The 25,990-nt window shown below is 37.3% G+C and overlaps 1 protein-coding gene, 1 long non-coding RNA gene and 2 pseudogenes across 2 annotated transcripts; 2 read left to right on the top strand and 2 right to left on the bottom strand.

Annotated features, from left to right (window-relative positions):
* Positions 1 to 2,640: 2,640 nt before the first annotated feature.
* On the bottom strand, positions 2,641 to 4,378 carry LOC113301537. Its single transcript, XR_003336362.1, has 2 exons — positions 3,378 to 4,378; positions 2,641 to 3,269 (listed from the first exon to the last, which is right to left on the bottom strand). It is a non-coding gene; the product is annotated as an uncharacterized LOC113301537 (long non-coding RNA).
* Positions 4,379 to 4,512: 134 nt separating this feature from the next.
* LOC113301536 lies at positions 4,513 to 5,473 on the top strand (annotated as a pseudogene).
* Positions 5,474 to 15,033: 9,560 nt separating this feature from the next.
* LOC113305498 lies at positions 15,034 to 16,136 on the top strand (annotated as a pseudogene).
* Positions 16,137 to 17,955: 1,819 nt separating this feature from the next.
* On the bottom strand, positions 17,956 to 22,359 carry LOC113305497. The gene is made up of 10 exons (XM_026554524.1): positions 21,707 to 22,359; positions 21,205 to 21,526; positions 20,723 to 21,164; positions 20,464 to 20,650; positions 19,941 to 20,266; positions 19,411 to 19,853; positions 19,251 to 19,324; positions 18,829 to 19,137; positions 18,634 to 18,733; positions 17,956 to 18,438 (listed from the first exon to the last, which is right to left on the bottom strand). The coding sequence occupies exons 1-10, from the start codon at positions 21,742 to 21,744 to the stop codon at positions 17,956 to 17,958; spliced, it is 2,724 nt and encodes a 907-aa protein (XP_026410309.1). The 5' UTR covers positions 21,745 to 22,359.
* Positions 22,360 to 25,990: the final 3,631 nt, after the last annotated feature.

The raw sequence follows: 25,990 nt of genomic DNA, 5'->3' as shown, positions 1-25,990 counted from the left end.
CACTACAGAGCCGGAGAAATTGGAGTTACAGAGAGCTGCCATTGCTGCTCCTGTGAAGAACACGAAGAACATTAAACAGTAGGGGACAGTCGTAGTGCTACAGTACCAACGACGCTTCTCATGTATCGTTTTCTGTAACAGTTAGTTTTGTAACAGATATAAGTGTTACAAAGCTGGTTTTATTATTTTTCTCCCATTTCATTATTGTGAACACCTTTTTGAGCAATGAAAAATTCCTTTGAGTGTGTTGTCATCATGCGGAGCTAGAACCCATTACTGGGACAACGGAGGAAGCAACTTTTCATGATTGTGGTAAATGAATTAATTCTTTATATTACTTTTGCATAGGTTTAATTGCGTTATGATTTCTACTAATTATTTGTTATTTTGTTTGATGTCGCATGCTTGGTTTTAATTACTTTTGATGCGTCATGCTCACAACTTACAACTAATGTTTTATGAAATCTATTTTTGGCAAAAAATTAGAGTCACAACTTCTTTTATTTGAGCTATATTGTTTAGAATTAATGATTGAACCACAAGAATATGAAAAGTAGTGAAATCCTGCGTCCTAGTATCTCTTCATCCTGTGACCTTATTTTGTATATTTTCCTTTGTTTTTAGTATTTTGTATATTTAAGCCTAAATCAATCTCAACAGAGTCCGAGTGAACAACAACCTTTTTACCACTATTCAAAATTCGATCAGTTACCTTATGTGAAGAACAGGTTACCGAAATCATCTGAAAGTGTAGTTCGGTTACTTTTTCCAAACACGCAGGTTACCGAAATCGCACTTTAATGGAGGTTTTTAGTCGTTCGGTTAACAGACATGTTACCGAACTTTGTTTATAGATTTACAGAGTCATGTTCGGTTGGTTCACAAACTTTAACGCAACAGCATATCTAACCGAACTCCACATGTATGCAATTAGTGAAGAGTTCGGTTTGCCAAGATTTTTTGTGATCAAACCGAACATAGTGGGACAAATTCGGTTAAATTGAAACTCTACATAGTAGGAAAAATAGCACAATTCGGTTACATTGGATTTTTTTTCTTTTCGTAATATGGGTAGAGTTCGGTTACTAGATAGTTTCATAATTTTTTGCGAACCAACCGAACAGAGTAGGCAAAGTTCGGTTAAATCATAACTCAACATAATGGGAAAAATAACACAGTTCGGTCACTTTTTTTTTGTATTATGGGTAGAGTTCGGTTACTTATTAGGTTTAGAAATTTTTGCGAACCAATCGAACTCGCAGTTCAGTAACCTAACTTTAAATCCTATTGAGCTGCACTGTTCTTCATGTTCTTCCTTTCAAGAAATTCGGTTAAGAAACTAGGATTTTTGTGAAACGCGTCCTAACCGAAAAAGGCACTGTAACTTCCATATGAACCCTATTTTGATGATATTTATTCAATTAAAAGTAATGTGGAAGAAGAGAAGAACATGAGAAAATAATAATTTTCAATCGAACGAGGAACATCAAGGAAAGAGAGAGAAGAAGAGAGTATTTTTTTTTTCAAAACTAAAAAATTTCGATTCCCCTCTTATTTTTGTTTTTGATTTTGATAATACATTCATTTAGATTAGATGTATATGATTAGATTTATATAGTTATTAGGTTAGCTTTAATTTAAATTAAAGTACAGGGTAAATGTGTATTTACTTAACTTTAGGACACCCCTTATAAGTATAGGGAGGTTGGCCTAATAAGACCATGGTCCCCAAAAAATCATTCTTAAGAATCAATCAAGGGAAAATTAGGCGCAGGCCCAAAAAAAATAATATTTTCATTGTCAGGCCCGCAACTAATTTTTGGTACCGTGATACCCATAATTATTTTCCCGACGTCCAAAATTATCCGAAATTATTAAGAATTAATACATAACTCGTTATGCATACTATTTTTTCAGGCATAACTCGTTATGCAACCTAATTTTTCAGGGGTATAATTGGCAACGCAACTTGGATATAACATATCTAAAAATCCGCGCCTTGGAATTTTACAAATTTTATATCGTTAGAAATCTTTTTAAGAGAGCTACGCAACGAGTACAAACAAGAATATCAAATTTTGTTTTTCACGAAAAAATTAGAGGTGATCATCTTTTTAGGCAAAATTTTCGAAAATTTGATGCATAACTTTTATGCAGCCATCAAAAAAGATGCATAACACATTCTGCAGATGCATAACGAATTATGCAACCATTTTCTCCACTACATAACAAATTATGCGTCTGCATAACAAAGTATGCATCTATAACAAGTTATGTAGCCATTGTATTAGCGCATACATAAAAAATAGATACATAATGCATCTATTTTCTCGATGTATAAAAGATTGTGCAACAATTTTCTCGATGCATGATACATTATGCAGGCGTATTTTCGGATGCATAACAGGTTATGCATCTATTTTTGCGACTGCATAACGTGTTATGCAGATATTATTGTAGGTGCATGACGAGTTATGCAATCTTTATTTTTGTTTGTTTTAATAGTGATAAAAAAGTTGTTGCATAACGCGTTATACAACTGTTTTATGGACTTGTTATGTAATAAATTTTGTAGATTCATCATATATTATGCATCCATTTTTATAAATGCATAACATATTATATAGCTATTTTTATAAATGCATAACATATTATTTGCTTTTCTTTCTGTATTGCACAACAGTAATCCGTGTTTCACATGCATAACAATCACCACTTTACTCTAGTGAGAACAGTCATACTGCAATGACATCAGCAGTAACTCGTCTTCCCTGTACATAGCACTCGAGCCACAACAACATCTTCATCAACATGTTGTTGTGTGTCCTTCCATTATGGACTGAGTCAGCAACAAATACCACCAGATGCAATATCTTCTTTTCTTGCACAGCCAATGATCGAACTCCAGTTCACACCATCTCTTTCAAACACGTGCAGCAATTCAGGTCACTCCTTCCGGCTACAGCAACCACTTCCCTGCCTTGTACCGATAATAGAAGCTCTCTCCATTGAAATCACTACCAAGGAATTCTAAGAATATTCTAAGAAAATACATTCTGTTATAGTCAACCTAGTAATTATATACACCAGATCCATTTCTAAGATATATTCTATTATAATAGAGGCCTAAAATAACACCAGATCCATTTCTGAGCCTAAAACTAATAAGTAACAACTCATACCCATTTTTGCAAATGAACTAACCAATTGTGGAATCATATCCCCAGTAATTGAGTCATGAAGCCCAGATTTTCTACTACTAATCCCACCTGCATTAATGAAACCGTGCCCAACGATTGGTATTCGATCGAATGAACAAATATATGGTAGTAAAATTGACGAATACATATAAGAAAATGATGGATGATGATACGTACGGTTAGTTCGGTGATGAGACGAGGTTGCTGGAATTGCTTCCTTCTTGAACCACTTGGATCACCAAGCATCTTCCAGATTGGAGCACTAGGATCACCAATCATCTCCCAGCTTGAACCACTTGGATTACCAAGAATCTCATAGAGGCCAAACATGTTTGCCACAGAAGATCTGACTATAACAGAACTATGTTGTTTCGAAATCTTTCAAATTTTCCAAATGGGTAATTTCTAACACATGAAGATATTTTAGACTTGCTAATTCTTCGATTCCACTGGATTTGGTTTCATGAACCGGTAGTGCATTCTTCTTATCTTCCATTTTCCTCACCATGTAAATTAATACTTGCAGGCGTCTGTTCACTGACTCGAATTTCCAGAGTTTTGTGATCTCAAGGTAACAAAAAAAATTCTGTGATGTATGTATGTCCACCACCACAAACTCTAAAATTCTGACCGTGTTACCAAATTCAATTTCCTCATCTCCTTCGTCATCTTCCCATCCATCAAGTTCGATACGAAGGAAATCATCAGTTTCATACGGATCTGCTACTGGATCTGTGGTTGTTGTTGTCGGCCGGGTTGTTAATGGCGGTTGTTGTGGCGGTGAAAGAGAAGGATAATCATCAACACGAGCGGCTTGAGCCATTAATCGAAGTATTTGAAGAAATTGATTACTGAAAGATGAATCATGGCTTCGATTTAAAGATAAGGAGGAGTTGGTGGAGCTGCAGGAGCAGATGGGATTGAAACGACGAATCCATTTTTGCACTCAAAACAGAATGATATCGTGAAGATCTGTTACGGTTTCTATCGAGACTTGGTTCTCACACCGATAACACAATTTTATAAGTTACGGGTTTTAGAATAATTTTCTTTGTCAGAATGGGGCTGGTCACGAAATTTCGCGCCCGTAAATTTTATAATAATAGAAAGATATAAAAATAGGCGTGGCCGTAGTTTTCACATTAATCAATATCTATCAGCCCAATACTCATTTTTCTTTCAGAGTTGTCACTCATTACACGGTGCTCTTGGAGGCCCATTAAAGCGAGGCTCCAACAGGGAATCCTCGTAAGCACACGAAACTTCCAGATAATACTAGCAAACTGTAGTCGCATATCAAAATCCTAGAATCATCTCCAAAGGTAGGCAGTTAATCAGTTGCAATACCTTGAAACTTCTAGAAATTTCTCTCTTCTCTATAAATACAAATACCGATTCTCTTCTCCGTTCTCATCCATCATCAAAAACAACAAAAATCAAACTTTCTTTGATCTTTCATTTCCCAATTTTTAACTCTCAAAAATGTCGATAATTCCAAGCATCTTCGGTGGCCAAAGAAGCAACATTTTCGACCCATTCTCATCTGTACGAGATCCATTCAGTTACCATCATTCGCCATTATGCGCACTGAATTTCCCAATGAAGCGACTCAGTTTGCAAACACTCAAATTGATTGGAAAGAAACACCGGAATCTCACGTGTTCAAAGCAGACCTTCCGGGATTAATGAAAGAAGAAGTAAAAGTTGAAGCTGAAGAAGGGAAAATATTACAAATAAGTGGAGAAAGAAACAAAGAAAAAGAAGAAAAGAATGACCAGTGGCATCGTATTGAACGTAGTAGTGGCAAGTTCCTTCGTCGGTTTAAGTTGCCGGAAAATGGGAAAGTTGATCAGGTAAAAGCTACAATGGAAAATGGTGTGTTAACTGTTACTGTACGGAAGGTTGCGGAGAAGAAGCCTGAAGTCAAATCAGTTGAAATCTCTGGCTAAAACCAGATGACAATGGTGGAATCGAAGTCTTTAGTTATCTAGTTAGTTATAGTTAAAAGCAAGATAAGTAAAATGAACAAAGCATTTGTGTTTGAGAAATATATGTCTGTAGGGCTTGTTGTTTCTGTACATTTCTAGTGAATGTGTACAAGTTTGTTCCAAGAAAATAAAAGATTTGTTGTATATGTGGCGTGGAATTTGCTCATGAATCCAATTGATTTTGTCAATTTCGGTTGGCTTTGTTTCTCCCGCATCTTGGTAGCATTTGGATTATTTTTTAAGTATATTCTTCTTTCGGCTTCACCAAAGCGATTGATCGACCAACGCAGAAACTGCTTCGTAAAAATTGGCCATCATGCAGGAAGGAGAAGTAGGAGTTGTGCATTGCACTGGTGGCCCTTAACCGACGTTTGGAAATTGTCTATCATCTTCTGCAGTAGACGCCCAATTTCATGTATGATGGGCGGATCCATTCAAAACTTTTATTTTTTATTTTTTTATTTGTTGAAAAAAAAGACCGGCTCAACAACAGCTGGTCATATCACGAATTTATATATATTTTTTAAGATGATTATTAGATAAAGAATATTACACTAACTAGTTGGAAGTCTAACAAGCTAAATTCCAACAACGTGTTACATTAATTGAACATGAAAATTATATTTTAAGATGATTATTAGGAAAAGTCACTTTTATTAAGTTCCAACAACGTGCTACATTAATTGAACATGAAAATTATATTTTAAAATGATTATTAGGAAAAGTCACTTTTATTAGAGGAAAAACTAATTTTGGGCGGACATAAAAAGATTCTCCTATAATAAATAATCACTTGTAGGAATCTATTATACTGCCCATTCAGTGTAGACAAAATTATATATATGTATAATTTTTGACGACAGTGTACACACAAAATTATATATATGTATAATTTTTGAGGACAGTGTACACAAAATTATATATGTATGTATATATATCTCTCTGCACTGTTACTGTGAACCTCATCAAAGAAAACCAAAAGAGGAATGGCAACAAACTTTACAGATGTCGAATGCCTTGGATTATGCAACTTTGTTAGATTTAGTAGAAACTGATTCGACTGGACCACAGCTTGAAAATCACAGTGGAAAAACAACAAATTACGATAAACACCAACAAGGCTAATGATATAAATATCACTATTTTTAAGAGTATCTCCAATGTTAGATGTGGAGGTCTTAAACAAACACGTCATGTAGAATTTAACACTTTTTTAACCAAAAATCAATCTCCAATGCCAGGGTCTTGTTAATGAAAAATCATGACAAGGCTTCCATCTCATAAGAAATGGTAAAGGAGAAAGTCATATCTTCATCTTATCTATGATCCTGGGTCTATTGACACATCATCAATATTTTATTTCAAAATTGATCTTTTTTAATTAGCAAATATTGTTATTGGGTGATAATTTCAAAAATATTTATTCCTCGTAGAAATGACCCTCCAATAAAGATAGGAAGACTTTAACATTAGAGATGAAACTTGAAAGTTTGACTACACTGTTATTGAGAGAGAGTGAGTGCGAAACGGGAGAAAACTCAGGCGATTGAATCAATTTGCGTGACTCGTTTTCATGAGCGAAAATTTTAATCATTTGCAGCAAGATAAAAATCGGCATGAATCTGTAAGAGTTAGTGGTGACAATTCACAAATGGATACAGAGATTCATGGAGAGGATAATGGGGATATTTTGATGGAGGATAATCAGTTGGGTGCCCAATAATAAGAGGAATCAAGGACTAGAGAAAGGGATCTTATCGAGATGCATTTGTTAATTCAGAGAGATGGAATGGATGTTTTCAAGAGTGGGGTTTGAAAGATTTTGAGGAAGGATTTAGTGATTTGTCGATGGATGATTCAAGATGTGAAGACGATGAGGCTGATGGTGTTCCATCTATTACCTTTGATGCTGATACAAAAAAAAGACTCTTTCAGTTTGCATGATTGGTAAGGTGATTGGTAAGACTGTTGGGTACAAATTCATTTCTTCAAAAGTTCATGATTTGTGGAAACCCACGGGTAAACTTCAAATTGTTGATCTTGGTTGTGATTTTTTCATGTTCAAATTCGAAATTCTTGAAGATTACGGGCACGCGTTACTCGAGGGATAATAAATTTTGGGTATCGAGGAATCATAGATCGATTGGAAAGACAAAGTTTAAAGTGGTTCGGCACTAACGCCTACGTCCACTGACAAACCCCTTATGGTGAAATTATATTGAATCTCCAGATCTTTGATCATTCCGGGATAGATACATCTACATTGAAATCTCTTATTTATAGGGATAAGAGAGAAAGACATAACCTATTGACTAGCTAACTGATAAGCAATCTAACTAGATTGCACAATATCTTAACAGTCCTGACTCATTCTACACTTATCTCCTTATAGTTGGAAACATGACTTGGTCTTCTCTTCAAGCACGATAACTTTGGAGTCTTACACACGTATAATATTCCAATACCCCCCTCAAGTTGGACACAGAGAATTGAAGTGTTCAACTTGAACAATCTCTTGAAAATAATCTTGTAACATATGTAACACGGACTTCAATTGTAGACCATGATCACTTGATTTCATTCTGATCCTCATCTGACTAGAATTTAAAATGAGCAACGACAGCAGCAGATAGAACTTCAATTGTGTACCCTTAACTGTGTAGGTTGAACTTCGATCTTCAATCACAGGCCATGACACTTTAACAAAGGTACAGAAGCAGTAGCAGCAAAATGATCTTCACGAGGCATAGATGAGTGAAATGGCTTTAATGGGCTTGGTTTGTTGAATTTTAACCAAGACAATACATTATAGACAAACCAACAACGTTGAACAAATGATGGTCGTTTAAGAAAGTTTTCACAAATGAAAACTATAGTTTCAGAAATTTGCAATAGCTAAAATAGTTTGTAGGTGCTCAACAGGTAATATCTCTGTGTTGATAAACAAACACAACTTGCTATTAAATTGAATGAAAACAAGAAACCGGACATCTTCAAAAGTGAAGTTTAAAAATGTCATAGTCCGATGTGAACGATTTCTTCAAAAAGAAAACAAAGATTTATTAAAATTAGAATTGTGGAGATAAGCCAACAAGTTTATATTGAACGAAAACTGACAGAAAACAAAATAGATTGTATTAACCTTTGTTAGCATTTTAACAAAGAAAAGACAAATGAAGTGTTTCACATTGAGGAACACGGATGATTTATCTGTATCTGACTGTCGCAAGAAAGTTTTCATAAATGAAAACTACTTTTGAAAATGAGATCCAAAAGGATCATATAAATGTTTGATGTAAAATAGAGTACCAAATGGCAAGAGAATTTGTTGTAAGCAAAATATATATGATAATGGATATGACCGCATCAAAACGGATACAGAATCATAAAAGAATTAACCACTGCAATGGCTATAGATGCGGACCATTACTGATCTGTGGTGGAAGAAAAGTAAGTTTGCGTTAGCTTGCGAAGAACACCAAAAATATTAGTTAGGAGTTTCACAGTAAGAAACTTATGTTTTCCAAAAACATTAAAAAAAAGAGAATATTATGGTAACAAAATGATATTACCAAATTTGAAAAGATATCATATTTTCCATAATGTTCAGAAATGAAAGATAGACATCTTGATAAAGATGGAAAATATGGGAAGGTTTCCAAAAATAAAGGAATTGATTACCAGATTTTGGCAAGAATTTTGAAGATGGAGATATTTTCCGAGTTGAACTGAATCTTCTTGGCAAAAAGAACCAAGCAATAGAAGAAAAAAAACATTAAGTGATTGTATACTCATCCACAACGTGTTTGATTGAATCAATTGCTAAACAAAAATAGCAATGAAGAAGAAAAAAACTTGATCTATATATATATATCAAGCGAGGCAAATATGCAAATCCTTTTGCTGGCGTTGGAAGATTGAAAAAATGGAAGTTCCAAAACTGTATCTGTGCATGGTCTTCCATAGTTTCATTGCAACCCAAAAGGGATATGAATAGTACTGCATAGACTCAAAAGCATACGTTGATGCAATATACAGTAATGTAAATAAGACAACACCAAAAAGAAAAAGAACTCAGATAAAGACTATAGAACACATGAATCTTATATAAAAAAATCGTGAATACTATACCGCCTCTTTACTGTTGATGGTAACAGAAAGAGGATTGACTACTTTAGATGTAAACAAACTGAACAATGAAAGGAAGACACAAATCCTCTTTCAAAGTTTGATACCCAATTCTGATAACAGGGAAAATGATTTTTTTTTTTTAACTTCCCTGTGATTTAAGATACTAATCCTAAAAAAATCTGGGTAGTAGAGAAAATATCAAGCACCATGAAAACATCAAAATTAAAACAAAGAAGATGCCAGTAGATGCAGAAGATCGATGATACCCATAAACTATGAGAAAATCAATCTGATAACAAAAAGAATATAGATAGCGGAAGCATATGAGCGGATCTCCCCGCTCTGATACCATAATAAATTATGGGTATCGAGGGATCATAGATCGATTGGAAAGACAAAGTTTAAAGTGGTTCGGCACTAACGCCTACGTCCACTGACAAACCCCTTAGGATAAAATTATCTTGATCTCCAGATCTTTCATCATTCTGGGATAGATAAATTTACATTGAAATCTCATATTTATAGTGATAAGAGAGAAAGAAATAACCTATTGACTAGCTAACTGATAAGCAATCTAACTAGATTGCACAGTATCTTAACAGTCCTGACTCATTCTACACTTATCTCCTTATAGTTGGAAACATGACTTGGTCTTCTCTTCAAGCACGGTAACTTTGGAGTCTTACACACGTATAATATTCCAATAAGGGACAATGGTTTATTGGGGGTCACTATCTTTCTTTGCAAACATGGAGACCAAATTTTAAACCTTCAGAGGAGAAAATCCAAAAGGCTGTAGTTTGGGCTAGACTTCCTGAACTACCTTTGGAGTATTTTTATAAGGAGGTGATATCAAAAGTAGCATTTAAATTAGGCAAGTTAATAAAAATCGATACTACTACTGAATTTGTTCTAAGAAGTAAGTATGCAAGGTTCTGTGTCGAGATCGATACAGATAAACCTCTTAAACCTTGTATTAAGATTGGTGGATGCAAACAAAAGATTGAATATGAGGGAGTGGGATTAATCTGCTTCCATTGTGGTAAATTATCACACAAGAAGGATAATTGTCCTGAATTAAGGCCTACTGTTCAAGCTAACATTGCTCATTCTTTTGCAGGCGCTAATGCAAGTTTTGATGTAGGTGCTAATGCAGTTAGCATGGTCAAGTTGAGAATGTCACAGAGTTTGGTCCTTGGATGATAGTTAGCAACAAAAAGAAAAAGGCTAAGCCCAAAGTTGGAAATGGGCGTGAAGGTAAACATGGCACAGTGCAAGGCAAGCTTGAAGGTAACCGTTTCACCGCTCTACAGGAGAATGCAGCATTTCAGGCACAAGATACTGACAAAGGAGTTCAAGACCGTCTATCTTCCCCAACTGGGAAATTATTGGAGAAGATTAAAAGACCTGGATCTACTCAAGGAATTAAAGGAAATAAAAACGGCAACAAAGGGAGTCAGTTTATTTTTTTTGCAATTAATTACATGTTAGAAAAAACGCTTTAAAATTACCAATTTTTTCCATGGACTATGTTTTGATCCCTAGACCTATTACCCATTAATTGTTTTTTCTTTTGAATAGATAAAACAATAGTCCCACATTGACTAAAATCTAAAGAGTTTTAGACATAAATACCATAGAATTGGCTATAAGGGCATGGCCCTTGGGTCATTAGACTTTTGTGCTTGGAGGGAAGGCTTAGACTAGGGAAAGGTTGCCTTTCCCGTACGCGCCGTGCTTCCAACAGAAGCACGCACGCTGCCGCCGTCCGGTCGGCTCGGGTGTGGGTGTGGGTTCATTCCTATCTTTTTGCTGAAACTTTTGGTACGTGTTTGACACACATGTAGAAGAATCTTCTTCTTTGTCTGCATATGTTTGTCCTGGCTTTCTTGTCTGTACGTGAATCAGGAATCAATGGTCGATGTTATTAGGGTTTCCTTCAGTATTTATTGATCAATGATTGTAGTGAGAAGTTATGAATGAAAAATTGAATTTGAGTCTGCGCTCAGTTGAGTGTAGAATTGTATAAACTATATGTGTTCTTTATTATACTATCTGAGTACTCTCTTAGTCTTGTCAAGATCAAGCACGTTCTTGACACATTCAACAATGCCTCTTTTATCAGTTTGGCTAGGGACACACCAATTGTTTCTCCTACAAATAACCATACACATCGTTATTATGAGTAGAAAAATGGCATTTAATTCCCACATCTATCCCGATCTCTTTCTGCCTTTTACATATTATAACTGCATTGATAAACATCATGCCAAAGAAATTCAGTACCATAAGGAGTATCTAAAATCTGTGTCAGGGACTCAGGATGCCATAAAGAGTTTCTATATGGAGGCTTGAACACAAAGAACTATTTTTCAGGGACCATGGTTTTTTTCGGGGACCATAGTGCTATTTTTAATAAAACATTTAGAAGTAAAGTGAAGACACCCCTTATCCAAATATTTATGTAATACCAAACTTACCCTTCTTAAATAAGTTTGTGTAATGATTAGTTAATGTAATCATTAGTTAATGTAATTAAATTCGGTTAATTAGTGATTAGTGTAAGATAAAATCGATATTATTTTTCTTAAAAGTAAGTTATGGAAAGAGAAGAAGAATGAGATTATAAGAGTTGGAAAAACTCAATTCTTTTTTTATTTTTTGAATCCGAACTTTCAAACCACCCAAGCATATTTCATATTTAGTTTTTTGTTGCTTGAATTGACAAAAATTTTCTGAAAATAAGAAATTTTATAGCTTGAATTGGGTTAAGTCAAACAAGTTCGGCTACATGATCTGAAGAACAGGTAGCCGAACTTATTTGAAAGTATAGTTTCGGCTACTTTTTTTCAAAGATGCAGGTAACCGAACTCGCTTTTAATGGAGGTTTTGATGAGTTCGGGTAACAGGTTCCGGGACAGGTAACAAACTTTTATTCTGGAGTATACAGAGTAGTGTTCGGTTTCCAACATTAATTTTCGACTAAACCAAACTCAATATCAGAGTAAAGTTCGGTTAGGAGAAAAAATTCTCAAATGATTTGCATAGTATAGTTCAGTTAGATTTTTTTTTTTGCGAACCAACCGAACTCAACATATTGATTTTCAGAGAAGGGTTCGGTTAGCAATTTTTTCTATTGCGAACCAGTCGAACTTAATATTTGTTGTTCTAATACAAGTGTTCGGTTAAAGGAAAATTTTTTCCAATTAACCTAACCAACCGAACACAATATATTGGTTTTCAAAGAGGATTTCCGTTAAAATTATTTTTTTGCTAACCAACCGAACTCGGAGTTCGGTCACGAATATTCATGTTCTTGGTTTCAGAATGTTCGGTTAGTGAACTAGGTTTTTTTAAACAATTCCTAACTGAACATGCCACTGTAACTTCCATTTAAACCATATTTTGATGATTTCTGCTCAATTTTATTGATAAAAAACGAATTAAAAGTGATGGCTTTTTCAATTGAACAATGAACTTCAAGGAAAGAAATAAGAAGAAGATAAGAGTTTTTTTTTTAAGCTAAAATTTTCCGGTGTTTTTGTTTTTGAATTTGATTAGTGATTCATTTAGATTACACACACACATATATAATTAGATTTGTATAGTTATAAGGTTCGTTTTAATTTAAATTAGAGTAAAGGGTAAATGTGTATTTTTCTGTCTTAGGACACCCCTTATAAGTATAGGAAAGTTTGCCTAATAAAATCATGATCCCCTCAAAAAACCCTTGGTCCCCGAAAAATCGTTCGAACACAAATACTACTGCCCAAATGGCCTCTCAAGCCCACTTTGCACCCCTTAAAATGGAAAATCCCCAACACCAACCCAATTTCTCTAACATTGAGATGCGGAGGGCAGTTTAAACTGCTTTAATTTCCTCGGGAAAGAAATGATTGGTTAATGTTTTTGAGTTTTAGTTTGAAACCTGTTTTGAGGCGTACAATTTTTTTTAAGGCATACTCGGATAAGGATAAAATAGAGTCTCTTAACTAGTAAAACCAATAATCTTATCATATTTAATCTAACACCTTTATAATTCTAAGTCATATGAGCTTCCACGTCGCACGGTGAGCGTCACCCTTCCCTCTCCAAATTCATTCTCTCTATTCTAATTTTGCGCCATGTCATTCCTAATTTTTTTTCTTCTCCCTCGCCATGTCACTTGCCATCTCAACTAAAAAAATAAAATCCGTGAGGAACAAAAGCAAAACAAACTAAATACAAACCCTAATTTCTTTTTCTTCACTCTTTTCTTCCACGATGGAGCAAACCCTAACTTCTTTTTCTCCAGCCCTTTTTGTTTTCTTCTCTATTTCTTATTCCTTTATCATGTATTGTTATCTGAGTCTGATGGGAATATGATTATTGTTTTTATTTTAGAGTATCTAAAATCTTACAGGTAGTGAGCACATGCGTTGCCTGTCGGCGATAAAATATTTTTCTACTTTGCAAATAATTTGGTGGTGCTTTGACACCATATGTTATATTTTTTTATCCGACATTGATCGTTGTTTGTGTTTTATAGATTTTTTTTAATTTTTTTTTGATAAATTTTTTAAATTCATTCTTAATTTATGTCTAGTTTTTAAGGGAAAACATACAAAAATTTGGAGAAGCATAAAAAAATTGAAAAACATAAATTTAGTATTGTTATTTATAAGCTTTCGATAAGGAAAACATACAAAAATTTGGAGAAGCATAAAAAAAATTGAAAAATAAAAATTTGGTATTGTTATTTATGCTCGTTGCTTAGAGCAACTGCAGTGGTGCGAGTATAACCAAAGACCAAAGAGGGAAAAAGGACCAAATTTTGGGTTTAGTCTGGTGTGTGACGCTACGGTGAAAAAACTAAATTTGGTCAGACGTACATTATACGTTCGCCTGGTGTGGACGTGGACTATACCAACGCCTGGTGTGGGACGGAGACTATACGTTCGCCCGGTGCATAAAAATTCAAAAAAAAAAACAATAAAAAAAAATTGTAAAGAGTGGGCGGAGGTATTAAGCCCGCCCCATGCATTTGAAATTTGTAAAGAGTGGGGCGGAGGTATAAACCACGCCCCACACAAAAGAAAAAAAAACAGGCGTGCATTATACGTTCGCCTGGTGTGGGGCATGGACTATGCGTCCGCCTGGGGTGGGACGTGGACTATACGTCCGCCGGTGATGGGGCGTGGACTATATAAACACCCGACTATATTTGGGTTTGGTCTTGGTCGCCGACCAAATTTGGTCTGGGTTTTAGTCTTTGATCAAATTTTGATCGATGGTCCGTCCCACTACGCCTATCCACTGAACCAAATATTTGGTTTTAGTCGTCCATTGTGGACGCTCTTAGATAATTCAAAGGGCGTTTTAAATATATAAAATTCACAAAAATCCAACGTACGGTCCGGAAGATTATGGAGTTTTTAAATATTTATTTTTATTTTTATAAAAATGGCATTTTCGTAAATACATAGTTTTTCCGTGCCGGAAATCTTCTTGTGATAAGAATCTTTTTTAGAATATTCCTAAATCTAATGGCTAAGAATTAATAACGGTTACGAAGGTAATGCTTTGATATTCTGTTATTAGCGTTAAAAAGGGGAGATGTGGCACCATTTTTTCAATCCCTCAACTCTTGCGGAAGTGATAGTTCTATTTAGGTCTCAGTTCTTGTGGAAGCGATTTATTGTACGAGGAGTTGAAGAAAATAATCATTAGATGAAATGGAAAAACAACAGGAAGAGCAGATTGAGATAGTAGTAATAGAAGCGGGTTGCAGAAAAGAAGATGAACATAACATTATCATGAGTAAGTTTGAGCGATTCGATATGATCGCAGCTGATAACCAAAACGCTACTAGTGATCATCACTTTGCTTCCTCGTCTTCTTCTTCCCCAAGTAACAAAATAGTTATGAAAGAATGGAAGATTCTAAAACAAGACCTTCCTCATGATTCGATCTATGTCAGGGTTTACGAAGCTAGAATCGATTTACTGCGAGCTGTAATCATAGGACCAGCAGGTAGCCCTTATCACGACGGTTTATTCTTCTTCGACATTCAGTTACCTACCGATTACCCTAATTCACCACCATCAATTCACTACCGTTATTTCGGTATCCGGTTAAACCCTAATTTGTATCGTGATAGTAAAGTTTGCTTAAGCCTTTAGAATACCTGGATGGGTCCAAAATGGAATCCATCTCAATCAACTATATTGCAAGTTTTAATGTCTTTGCGGGTTAGTTCTGAATGCAAATCCTTATTTCAATGAACCTAGTCTTGGAATGTTCGGCGCCAAGACTTCGACTTCTGGGCAGATGAAATCTACGCATTATGATGAACAAGTCTTTACGTTAAGTTTGAGAACAATGTTGCGCCTTCTCAGAACACCACCCAAGCATTTTGAAGATTTTGTTTCTCAGCATTTTCGTGAACGCGATAAAATTATTTTAGCTGCATGTAAGGCTTATATGAGTGGGAGACTACGAATCGGTGAGGATCTGACAAAGGTTATATATAAATCAACCAAGCACAATGGCTCCAATTAATGCAGTGAGGAAGGTTGAATTTCTGAATCCCATGAAGAAAATATACCCAAAGCTTGTTAAGGCGTTTATGAATAATGGATCTTCTGGCTTGGATGAGTATCTTTTAGGAAATAATGCGAAAGATATTGTCGAAGTGGACGACGATAGGAATTTAGAGGCTGTACCTGAGATTAATCCCTGGTGCTGCTTAGTTGTTTTGCTTTTTCTGTCATGCACACTGATAGGAGTTGGATTCTTACTCGTTAAGTATATTCTTTCACGGAGGCGATTGGTTTGATTGACCAAAGCAGAAACTGTTTCGTACAAATTGGCTATCATGCATATGTAGGAGTAGGAGTTGTGCATTGCACTTGCCGTATCCCGTACGTGGATATTGTTAAATCATCTTTTGCATTGGACAGAACAGCATAATCACTCACCTCCTTCTCGTATAGGTTTCTCTCTTGATATTCAGCTTTCTTAATTCATAAATATGTATATGGTGTTTTTTGCCATCTTATTTTCATTCCACAAGTTTGGGAAGAATATTGCCATCTTAATCCAAATTAAGCAGACTTTGGTTCTTTGGAGTTGCGATTCTGACACTTTTAGATTCAGAGATAGTAGCCAAATTTTGCACCATTGGGAGCTTTCTGTGCATATGTAACTTGTTAGTATTGCTTGAGGGTCTTTGGTTGGTGCAGTAGCTTTTAGAGGGGGTTGCTGGTTCCGTTACTCGGATTTATGTCTGATCTGGTGTCGGTGGCTGCTGTTAAGGGGGGTAGTGTTTCTAAGTGTTGTTGTTGGCTGATGTTGACTGAATTGGCGAGAGATGGCTTAACTAGTGATTGCAGGTGCAGAACTGATTGTTTTCTGTACTAGTTTGGGGATTTTAATAAAGTGCCACACTTCCAATATGCAGTTTCTGAAAATGCCACCGTTTTTTTGAGAGTTTATTAAATGCCATACTCTTGACTTTTATCATCCCGTTTTTTTGAGATAACGGTTAACGGCTGTTAGTCTTTGTTAGTACATACGTGGCATTAAATAACCCGTCCAAAATTACATAGAAGCCCCTGAATCAGTTAACAGGGATTGAGTTAATCAGTTCACTGGGATTGAGTTAACCGGCTATAGAGTAGTGAGTTAACTCGCGACTCCGTGCACGTGAGAAAAACGTGCAAGATTTGCTAACGGTCGGAATACACGTGGGATCAATCTAAGAGAAAAAATCGACGATCCATATTTTACCTGGATTTATAACGGTCTTATTCATCATCTTGAAGCTCTATATATACTAATGAAGATCCCAAACTCTTCATTAGTCAATTTCTTCAGAAGTTCAACACATAAAAATGAGCCAAAAGGTTATAAACTCTCCAGGTAGTAACAGTTGCAGTAGTAGTAGCAAGAGCAGCAGCAGCAGCAAATTTAGACAGCAAACTACCCCAGATCTATGTCCAACATGTGAACAAGGAAGTCATGAGTCTAAGGTTTGTCCCTGGATGTACTCTAGATGCAAACATATACCTTGTAATGGTATAAGACAACTACTAAGATCCAGCACAAGAGAAACAGATGGAGAAATGTTCTTGAAGTGTTCAAATCCTACCTGCACCTACTTTGAATGGTTTGATTCTGCCAGTCATCCACTCAAATCCAAGAATATCAAGCTACCCAAAGAGAATTGTTGTTGTGCTTGTGGAGAAGAGACCCACTGTTACAAAGAATGCCCACTGCATAAGCAAGAATGCTACAAAGAGCAATGCAAGTCAATAATGCAGTTGAGAAGATGCAAAAATGAACACAATAGAAACATTGCTTACCTGATCTGCACAGATTGTGAAGCATTTAGATGGGTATCAGACCACCTTTTCATTGCAGCAAAAAATAGGGTTATCCATTCAAGTTTCAATCTCAATGCCATATGTAAGGAACTTCAAAAGACTATTAACATGTAATTAGTTCTTAACTAATATCATTTCCATTCATAAAGTAAGATTATCCATCAAAATAAAACTGAATTCAGGTACATAAAAAAAAACAGATCTAACACTATGATATCAGTGTCTAAAGCAAAAAAAAAAGATCTAACACAACAAGAAGCACACACACTTCTACTTCTTCTTAGCCTTGCTTTGCTTTCCCTTTGTGACAGGAATATGTTGACTAACAGATCCAATACCAGTAAAGTTCTGACTGAAATTCAGAACATCTTGTGTAGATCCATGGGTGCTAGGTTCTGTTGGTGCTCTTCCAAAGTTTTTAGGTCCTGTTGACTCACCAACAAATGAAGATGTACCTCTGGATTTGTTCACCTTTGCTTTACCCCTTGCACTGCTACTTTCAGGATGATCTCTACTAGTGAAGGTGCAGTTTGCAGCATCATACTCGGTGCTTGGCATGAATCCAGTTGGGTTTTTACCAACATCACCACCAGCACAGGTTCTCTTATTATGACCAGCAGTAGATCCACACTTTCCACATTTCCTTTTCTTCACCACAGTTTCAGGTTCATCATAGCTCCTCTTCCTCTTCTTTGCTGGTCTTCCAGTTTTTCTTTGATAAGGAGGAGGCTTTAAGTTGATGTCCATGGATGCCTGCCAATTAAGATAAGAAGAAGAGAAAAGGAATGAGAAAGTTAAAGTAAAGAAATGAAACCCTAACCCTAAAAGAAATGAGAAATAAGGATATAATAAAGTAGAGAAAAAAGTAGAGAAAAATAAGGATATAATAAAGTAGAGAAAATGTGAATGTATCACATTCAATAATATATTTAATGCTGAAAAAAGTACCTTATCTTCCCAGTTCCATTCACTTATGTCTTCTAGTGGATTTACAGCATCTGCATATATGGTCCTATAATATTCCACAGAGTAGTAAGGAGCACAATAACTGTTCAACCAATCAAACAAATGTGTCAGTTTACAGAAACAAAAGTAATAGCATATTACAACCCAAAAGTAATAGCATATTACAAAATTTCTTACTCTTTCCAGTTTGGCCTGAGCAGTTTCAATGCACATACAGCATGTTGACAAGGGAATCCCCTTAGCTGCCATTGCAAACAAGTGCATTGTTTGTCTACAATGTTCACTGTGAAAATTTTCTTGGTAGACACATTAGTTACCAAATAAACCTGTCCAACCACACTTCCTTCTGTATCAAACTTCCCAACCAAGTCAAGCATCTTATTTATCAACTTAACAGCAGCAGGGACCAAATCATTTTGATTCCACTTAGCAGATTCTTCCCTTCTCTTAAATAAAAACCCATTACTAACTGACCATACATCATGCCTAGTTGGATTATTGGTTTATCTCTCATATTAGAACTCATAGAATTAAATGATTCTGAGAAATTGTTATTCATATGCTCACAACAGCTAATGGGATCAAAATAAGCCCTAGACCAAGTACTTGGATCTTCTTTCCTAAGATATTCACCAGCAGCCGGACTTTCTTTGCATATGTTGTCAAAGTGCTCCTACATTATAGTAACCTGAGTTATTATATAACCTACTAACTATGAATCAAAAAACATAGGGATATTTAAAAAAGAGAGGCACAAACCTGAAAATGCCTCACTTTGTAAGCTTTGCATGCATTCCACAATAAGTTGTGCAAGGTTGGTGCCTTGTGGTACTTCTTGAAGTTCTTGTACAAGTGCCTGAAGCAATATCTAACTCTTGCACCAGGGAAAACCTTTGGAACAGATTCCAACAACCCTTTTTGCCTATCAGAAATAAAGGTAATTCTGCCAGCATGATGTGCATTGATTGCTGGAGCCAAATCCTTGAGGAACCCAGTCCAGCTCTCCTTGGTTTCACTCTTAGCCACCTTAATGCCTAAAGGCACCAGAGAATTCTGACCATCAATTGCTGTTGCAGCCATTAGAACACCACCACGCTTTCCAGTTAGATGGCATGCATCTAAACCTATGACTCCCCTGCAAGCTTTCTGAAATCCTCTCATTGGTGCAGCAAATGAAATAGTCATGCTCATGAATGTCTTATCTGCACATTTAGTAACCAACCATTAAATAACTGAGCACCACTTACAAATAAATGAATCAACCATGAATGTCTTAACATAATGTATACCTCTTTTCCCATAAGTGTATTTAGCAACAGACCCTGGATTAGTATGAGCCACCATTGCACAAAAGATGGGTACATCCTTGTAGCTGTCTTCATAATTACCAAACAGATCTTCTAAAAGAAGATTTCTAGCCTTCCATGCACAAATATAAGGTATATTGATGTTATGAGTTACAAAAAAGTCTCTTGCAATGTGTTTAGGCTTTGGAATTAAGGCCCCAGCTGTCTGCTTTAACTTCTCATGTACCACATCTTTTACGAACTCAGGATCCGCGGATCTGTTAAAACTCTTTGGATCCGCAACACAAGTGTGTTCTAGATTAACCTTCCTAACAATAAAAGTAGGCTCATGCCTTTTTATGCTAGCATTTACAAACCAGTTACAGCCATACTCTTCCCTAAACCTACATCTCACTCTTAATCTTGTTTTGTCACTCTTATAGACCGTATACTGATAATTATGTTTTACACAGTAACCCCTAAGATGTTTCTTATAAGCACTCTTGTTATTAAAAGCATACTTTACTCCATCTTAGTAGGATCAACAGGAGTCACCTCTTCTTCTACAGGGAATAATGGTTCTTCTTCTTCATCACTGTGCATATTGAACATTTCTTTCCACTTCTGGTAATCAAGCTTTGGTTTGGAATATTTATCATCATTTACTTCAGGACCATCATTATCCTTATCATTATTCTTGTCATCATTAGAAACTGCAATCAACATCAAAGTGTTAGTACATGTAAAAAATAAACAAAAAATTATAAACACTAAAGGGTCCATACCTTCTTCATTGTCTTCTTCACTACTGCTTGAATCACTGCTTTCATCTCCAACTTTGTATGTCTTGACAATATCTTCATAATCAATATCATTTTCTTCATCACTGTCAAAGATTGGTGGAGCATTTGGGTCTTCAATGGGGTGACATTCATCTACAGTAGTGTTCTCTAGCACCACATTGTCCTCATCATCACCATCACTATTGTCCCCTGCATCAGTCTTATCCCCTGTATCAGTCTTATCCCCTGCATTAGCCTTATCCCCTGCATCAGTCTTATCCCCTGTATCAGTCTTATCCCCTGCATTAGCCTTATCCCCTGCATCAGTCTTATCCCCTGCATCAGTGTTATCCCCTGCAGCAGTGTTGTTTACTTCATCAACCCAGTAATCATGATTAAAGCTATCAACTGGTGTACTGCTAGAACCAACAACAGTGGCTTGACCCTGAGAAAAACCCTGAGATTACTACTGGTTGTTCCATTGCATCCTTAATGAAGTCATTGTCATTCCTAAATTCTGAATTCATTACACTCATTTGTAAACATATGAACCCTTTATCATCAGGTACAGCATGCTCCCAAAACTTAAACAAGTCTTCATTTGTAACCAAATACTCAGGCAGACATGGGTCTATGGTCCAATATAAATTTGGAATTTCTGTTTCATCAAGATGCAACTTAACACGCAACATCTTCTCAAATTCCTTAAGGTCAATTCTATCTCTATCCATGTGAGGGAATAGCAAATTAAGTTTACTATTCACAACAAACACACTGATATCTCTATATGGATAATATGTATGGTCACTGTAAATGAACAAACAAAATAAAATTCATCAAATTCCACACTTCACACAGAAAAGCCCTAAAAAAATTCATCAATTCATCAAACACACGAAATTAGGGTTTTAAAAATTCCACACTTCACACAGAAAACTCCTAAAATAAAACTCATCAAACACACGAAATTAGGGTTTGAAATCGTACCATATCCGCTGCTTGTGCTTCCCCTTATTCTTCTTCATCTTCAGCTCCCCAACCCTTTACTCAGACACTAAACCTAAGCAAAATCCCGCTGAAAACTGACCCAAACCCTAATTTCTTCCACTAGAGAACAGAGCGGACATAGAGCAAGAGAAAAAAAGTACAAGAAAGAGAAACAAAAACCTAAGAGAAAACCCCTAATTCAACTCAGAAAAACGAAATTAGGGTTTGCAATCATACCATATCTGCTGCTTGTCCTTCCCCTTCTTTTTCTGAATCTCGATCGCTCCCCAACCCTTTACTCAGACACTAAACCTAAGCAAAATCCCGCTGAAAACTGACCCAAACCCTAATTTCTTCCACTAGAGAACAGAGCGGACAGAGAGAACGAGCAAACCCTAGAAAAAAAATGAAACGATACAAAGTTGCAAACTGTTTTCAATCCCACGAAGGATAAAATAGTCATTTAGCCTGTGCTACGTGTAATAATCTCATGCTCGACATCTTGAGCCGTCCACATAAGACACGTGTAAGTAATCTGGACAAAGTCAAAAAAGTTTGACCAATCATGTGGGTCCAAGACGTTAGTGCTAACGGTTGTGGCATTAAATAAACTCTGAAAAAAACGGTGGCAGTTTCTTGAATCGGGATTTGCAAGTGTGGCAGTTTGTTAAAATTCCCTACTAGTTTTTGGTCTCCTGTCAGTTTGGTGGGGTACATTTAGGTGAGTTGCAGTCTTGTGGCTTGAGATTTGCAATTTTCTTTTTGTTTGTACAATGTTGGTTAGACCAAAAACAAAAAAACAAAAAATATATATATTATCCTGGAGAATACACTTCCCCAAAGTTCAAAGCTTATGACGGAAAAGGGAACACGCGTGAACACCTTAGTCGATTCCAAGCAGCAATGAACGACAAAGCCACGGATAGGAAGCTATTCCTAAAGGAATTCCCCAAATCACTGACAGATACGGCATTTACCTGGTACGACAATCTCAAAGAGGAAAGTGTAGACTCCTTGCATACCATGTCCGCACTTTTCCTAGGAAAATTCTATTCATCCAAGAGGAAGATCACAACAATAAATTTGAGTACCAACGGGTAACGAATAGGGGAAGAAATCGGGCAGTATATCCTGCGGTTTAGGCGTTTAGCGCTAGGCTGTCACGAGGATATTAGTGAGGAGGCGCTCGTCGAAATCTGTGTACGCGGGATGGTCCCGGCTTTCGAGGGAAGTTTAATTAACTTCAGATTCCAAACTTTTGTGGAGTTAGAAGAGGCGGCTGAAAGGATCTCCGATTGCGTTGAGGAAATACTAGTAAGCCCTAGGACTACACAAAATGTCATGGTCAGCGTAACACCAAAGATCATTCGGAATGTCAGGCCTAACAATAGAGAGAAAAAGAAGTGAGGGAAGAGATGAGGGAGGTAGGCGCGACTTTAGACCCCCACCCCCTCTTCCCTGCAATAAGGAACTGGCGACTAAGCTGCTGAACCAACGGATTGCCGAGGAAGAGATCCAGTTACCCTCGACCACAGTTGACATCAACAAAATGGCAGGAACTCGGCTAGATATTGCCATTACCACCGGAGGATGGGACACCCTACGGAAGAATGATTTATCATTCGAAGCGTATTTGAGCGCGCTGGGAGAGCTCAAGGCAGCAAAACAGACGATCGACCACGACCCTCTCCCTCATCATTAACTCGAAAGAGGAATAAGAAAGTGTGGACAATAAAGGACAAACTGTAAACGGATTTCTTAATGGTAAGAAAACTTTTTGAGCAACTATTATTGTTGAATGCCAAAGGCAACTGATTAGTTAACAAATTTACAATACGTCTCGGTAACACCAAAGGCGCCTGATTGACTGGTAATACGTCTCGGGAAAGCCAACGTCGCCCGATTGACTGGCAATACGTCTTGGGAAAGCCAATAGCGCCCAATTGACTGGAAAATTTACAATACGTCTCAGCAATGCCAAAGACGCCTGATTGACTGGCAATACGTCTCGGGAAAGCCAACAACTCCCGATTGACTGGAAATACGTCTTGGGAAAGCCAATGGCACCCAATTTACTGGCAAATTTACGATACATCTCAGTAACGCCAAAGGAGCCTAATTGACTGGCAATACGTCTCGGGAAACCCAACGGCGCCCGATTGACTGGCAATACGTCTTGGGAAATCCAACGACACCCAATTGACTGGCAAGTTTACGATACGTCTCAGTAACGCCAAAGACGCCTGATTGACTCGCAATACGTCTCGGGAAAGCCAACGACGCCCGATTGACTGGCAATAGTCTTGGGAAAGCCAATGGCGCCCAATTGAATGGAAAATTTACAATACGTCTCAGCAACGCGAAACGCGCCTGATTGACTCGCAATACGTCTCGGGAAATCCAACGGCGCCCGATTGACTGGCAATACATCTTGGGAAAGCCAACGACACCCAATTGACTGGCAAGTTTACGATACGTCTCAGTAACGCCAAAGGCGCTCGATTGACTGGCGATACGTCTCGGAAAGCCGATAGCGCCTAATTGATTAGCAAAGCTACAACGTCTCAGTAACGCCAAAAGCGCCTGATCGACTGGCAAATTTACGACGCGTCTTAGGAACGCCAAATATGCCCGACTGACTTACTCTTTTACAATGGTAAAAATATTGAATTAACAGAAAAACGTCAACATGGATAGAGTAAGCGCGTTCATCAAACGCCTGTCAAACTTGTATTTATCTAAAAGAAGAGGGGAGGGAGTTGCGCCTAATTAATCACAGGAGCACTCAATCAACTCACTCCCCGCCAAACCAACAATAATACAAGAAAATAAACAAACGCACCAGGTGACCAACACGATAATGAAAATACCAACGAAAAATCAATCCAAACACCGATGAAAATATCCCACAGCACAAAGAAAAGTAACAAATCCAGTAGGAAAATAAAACCAAAGCAAAGCATTCTTAAAATTAAAGCCTCTCCAACTCCCGCCTCTTCTCTTCGATCGCGGCAAGGACCTCCGCTTCGGCATCCTGGGCTTACGACACCTCGTCATTTGTTGTCCCAACATCAGCAAGTAACAGGTTTAGCACCGTTTTCTTGCTGGAAGTGGTATCCGAGCGCTTCTCCATCTCCTCCTCCAGTTTATCTATTTGACTCCTGAGCCGGCCACGAGGGAAGTTACGGATCTTTACCGTTGCTAGAAGCTCCTTTAACCACGTTACAGGAAACTGGACGTTAAGCACGGGCTGCACAGAAGCTTCCCAGCAACGAAGATTCGTTCATCAACAGGATTGTCCCCTACCCGCGTGAGCTGGTCAGCTATCTCCAGAAGATCCTTAGTCATATAGCACAAGATCGGAATCCCCAACAGACCCATCTTTGCCATGTGACTACCACCGCGTTCAACAATGTTTCTATAATGGGAAGCAAAGGAAGTCGGCACCCAGAAGTCGTGGACGAGAGTATGGGTGGATGGATCCACCCCGGCCTCAGCAGCGCTTACAACCGAACGAAAACGGAACTGCGGGTCCTCAAGGACTTCCCCGGCGCCATAATCATCCAATATGTTAGTAACAGGGGTGATAGGTTGCTTTTCTGGAAGAATAGACGGATCGGTGCCATCCACCCTAGAGCGTTTTGGAAGCCCGTCGGTATCAGGAACCACGCGCCTTGCACCGTCTCTGTCAGGTTTCATGGTTTCCTTCCGCTTCTTACCCATATCCTGATATCAATAGCAATGTCAAAAAAAAATGAATGAAAAATGAAAAAAAAAATGATGATGAGAGAGAAAGGGGAAAAGACTAACCTTAGAAACTGACGAACTAAGCGGAGTATCATCAATCTTGGGGAGAGACACAGAGGAATCGGAAGAAGATTCAGAACCACCAGCGAAACCTGACAAATGGAAAATAAGCATCATTGCGAAAATCAACTCAGATTTATAAGGAAAAGGAGAGAAGGAAAGAATAACCAGAACAAAGACACATATTAAATAGGAACCTACCTGCAGGATCATTAACATTTAATGCCACGTCGGACGAGGACTCACCAAAAACTGACCGACCAGACCCAGAAGGACTCATGGACTGCAGAACATCACTAGGAGAAATCGGAAGTTCACCCTTATCATGAATGCTTTCAGCCATAAGAGGGTGAAGGGAAGATATGCGAAGACGCGGAGACACCCAGCCAGATCCTGAAGGAAGATTGACTCCCAGGTCCCTCAACAGATCCACAAATGAATGGGTTGGACTGCTACTCGTGTTTTCGGGAGGTTGAG

Source organism: Papaver somniferum, chromosome 8, assembly GCF_003573695.1.
Source record: "Papaver somniferum cultivar HN1 chromosome 8, ASM357369v1, whole genome shotgun sequence".
Taxonomy (NCBI): domain Eukaryota; kingdom Viridiplantae; phylum Streptophyta; class Magnoliopsida; order Ranunculales; family Papaveraceae; genus Papaver; species Papaver somniferum.
The sequence above is the reverse complement of the archived record's forward strand: the minus strand, read 5'-3'. Positions and strand labels throughout refer to the sequence as shown.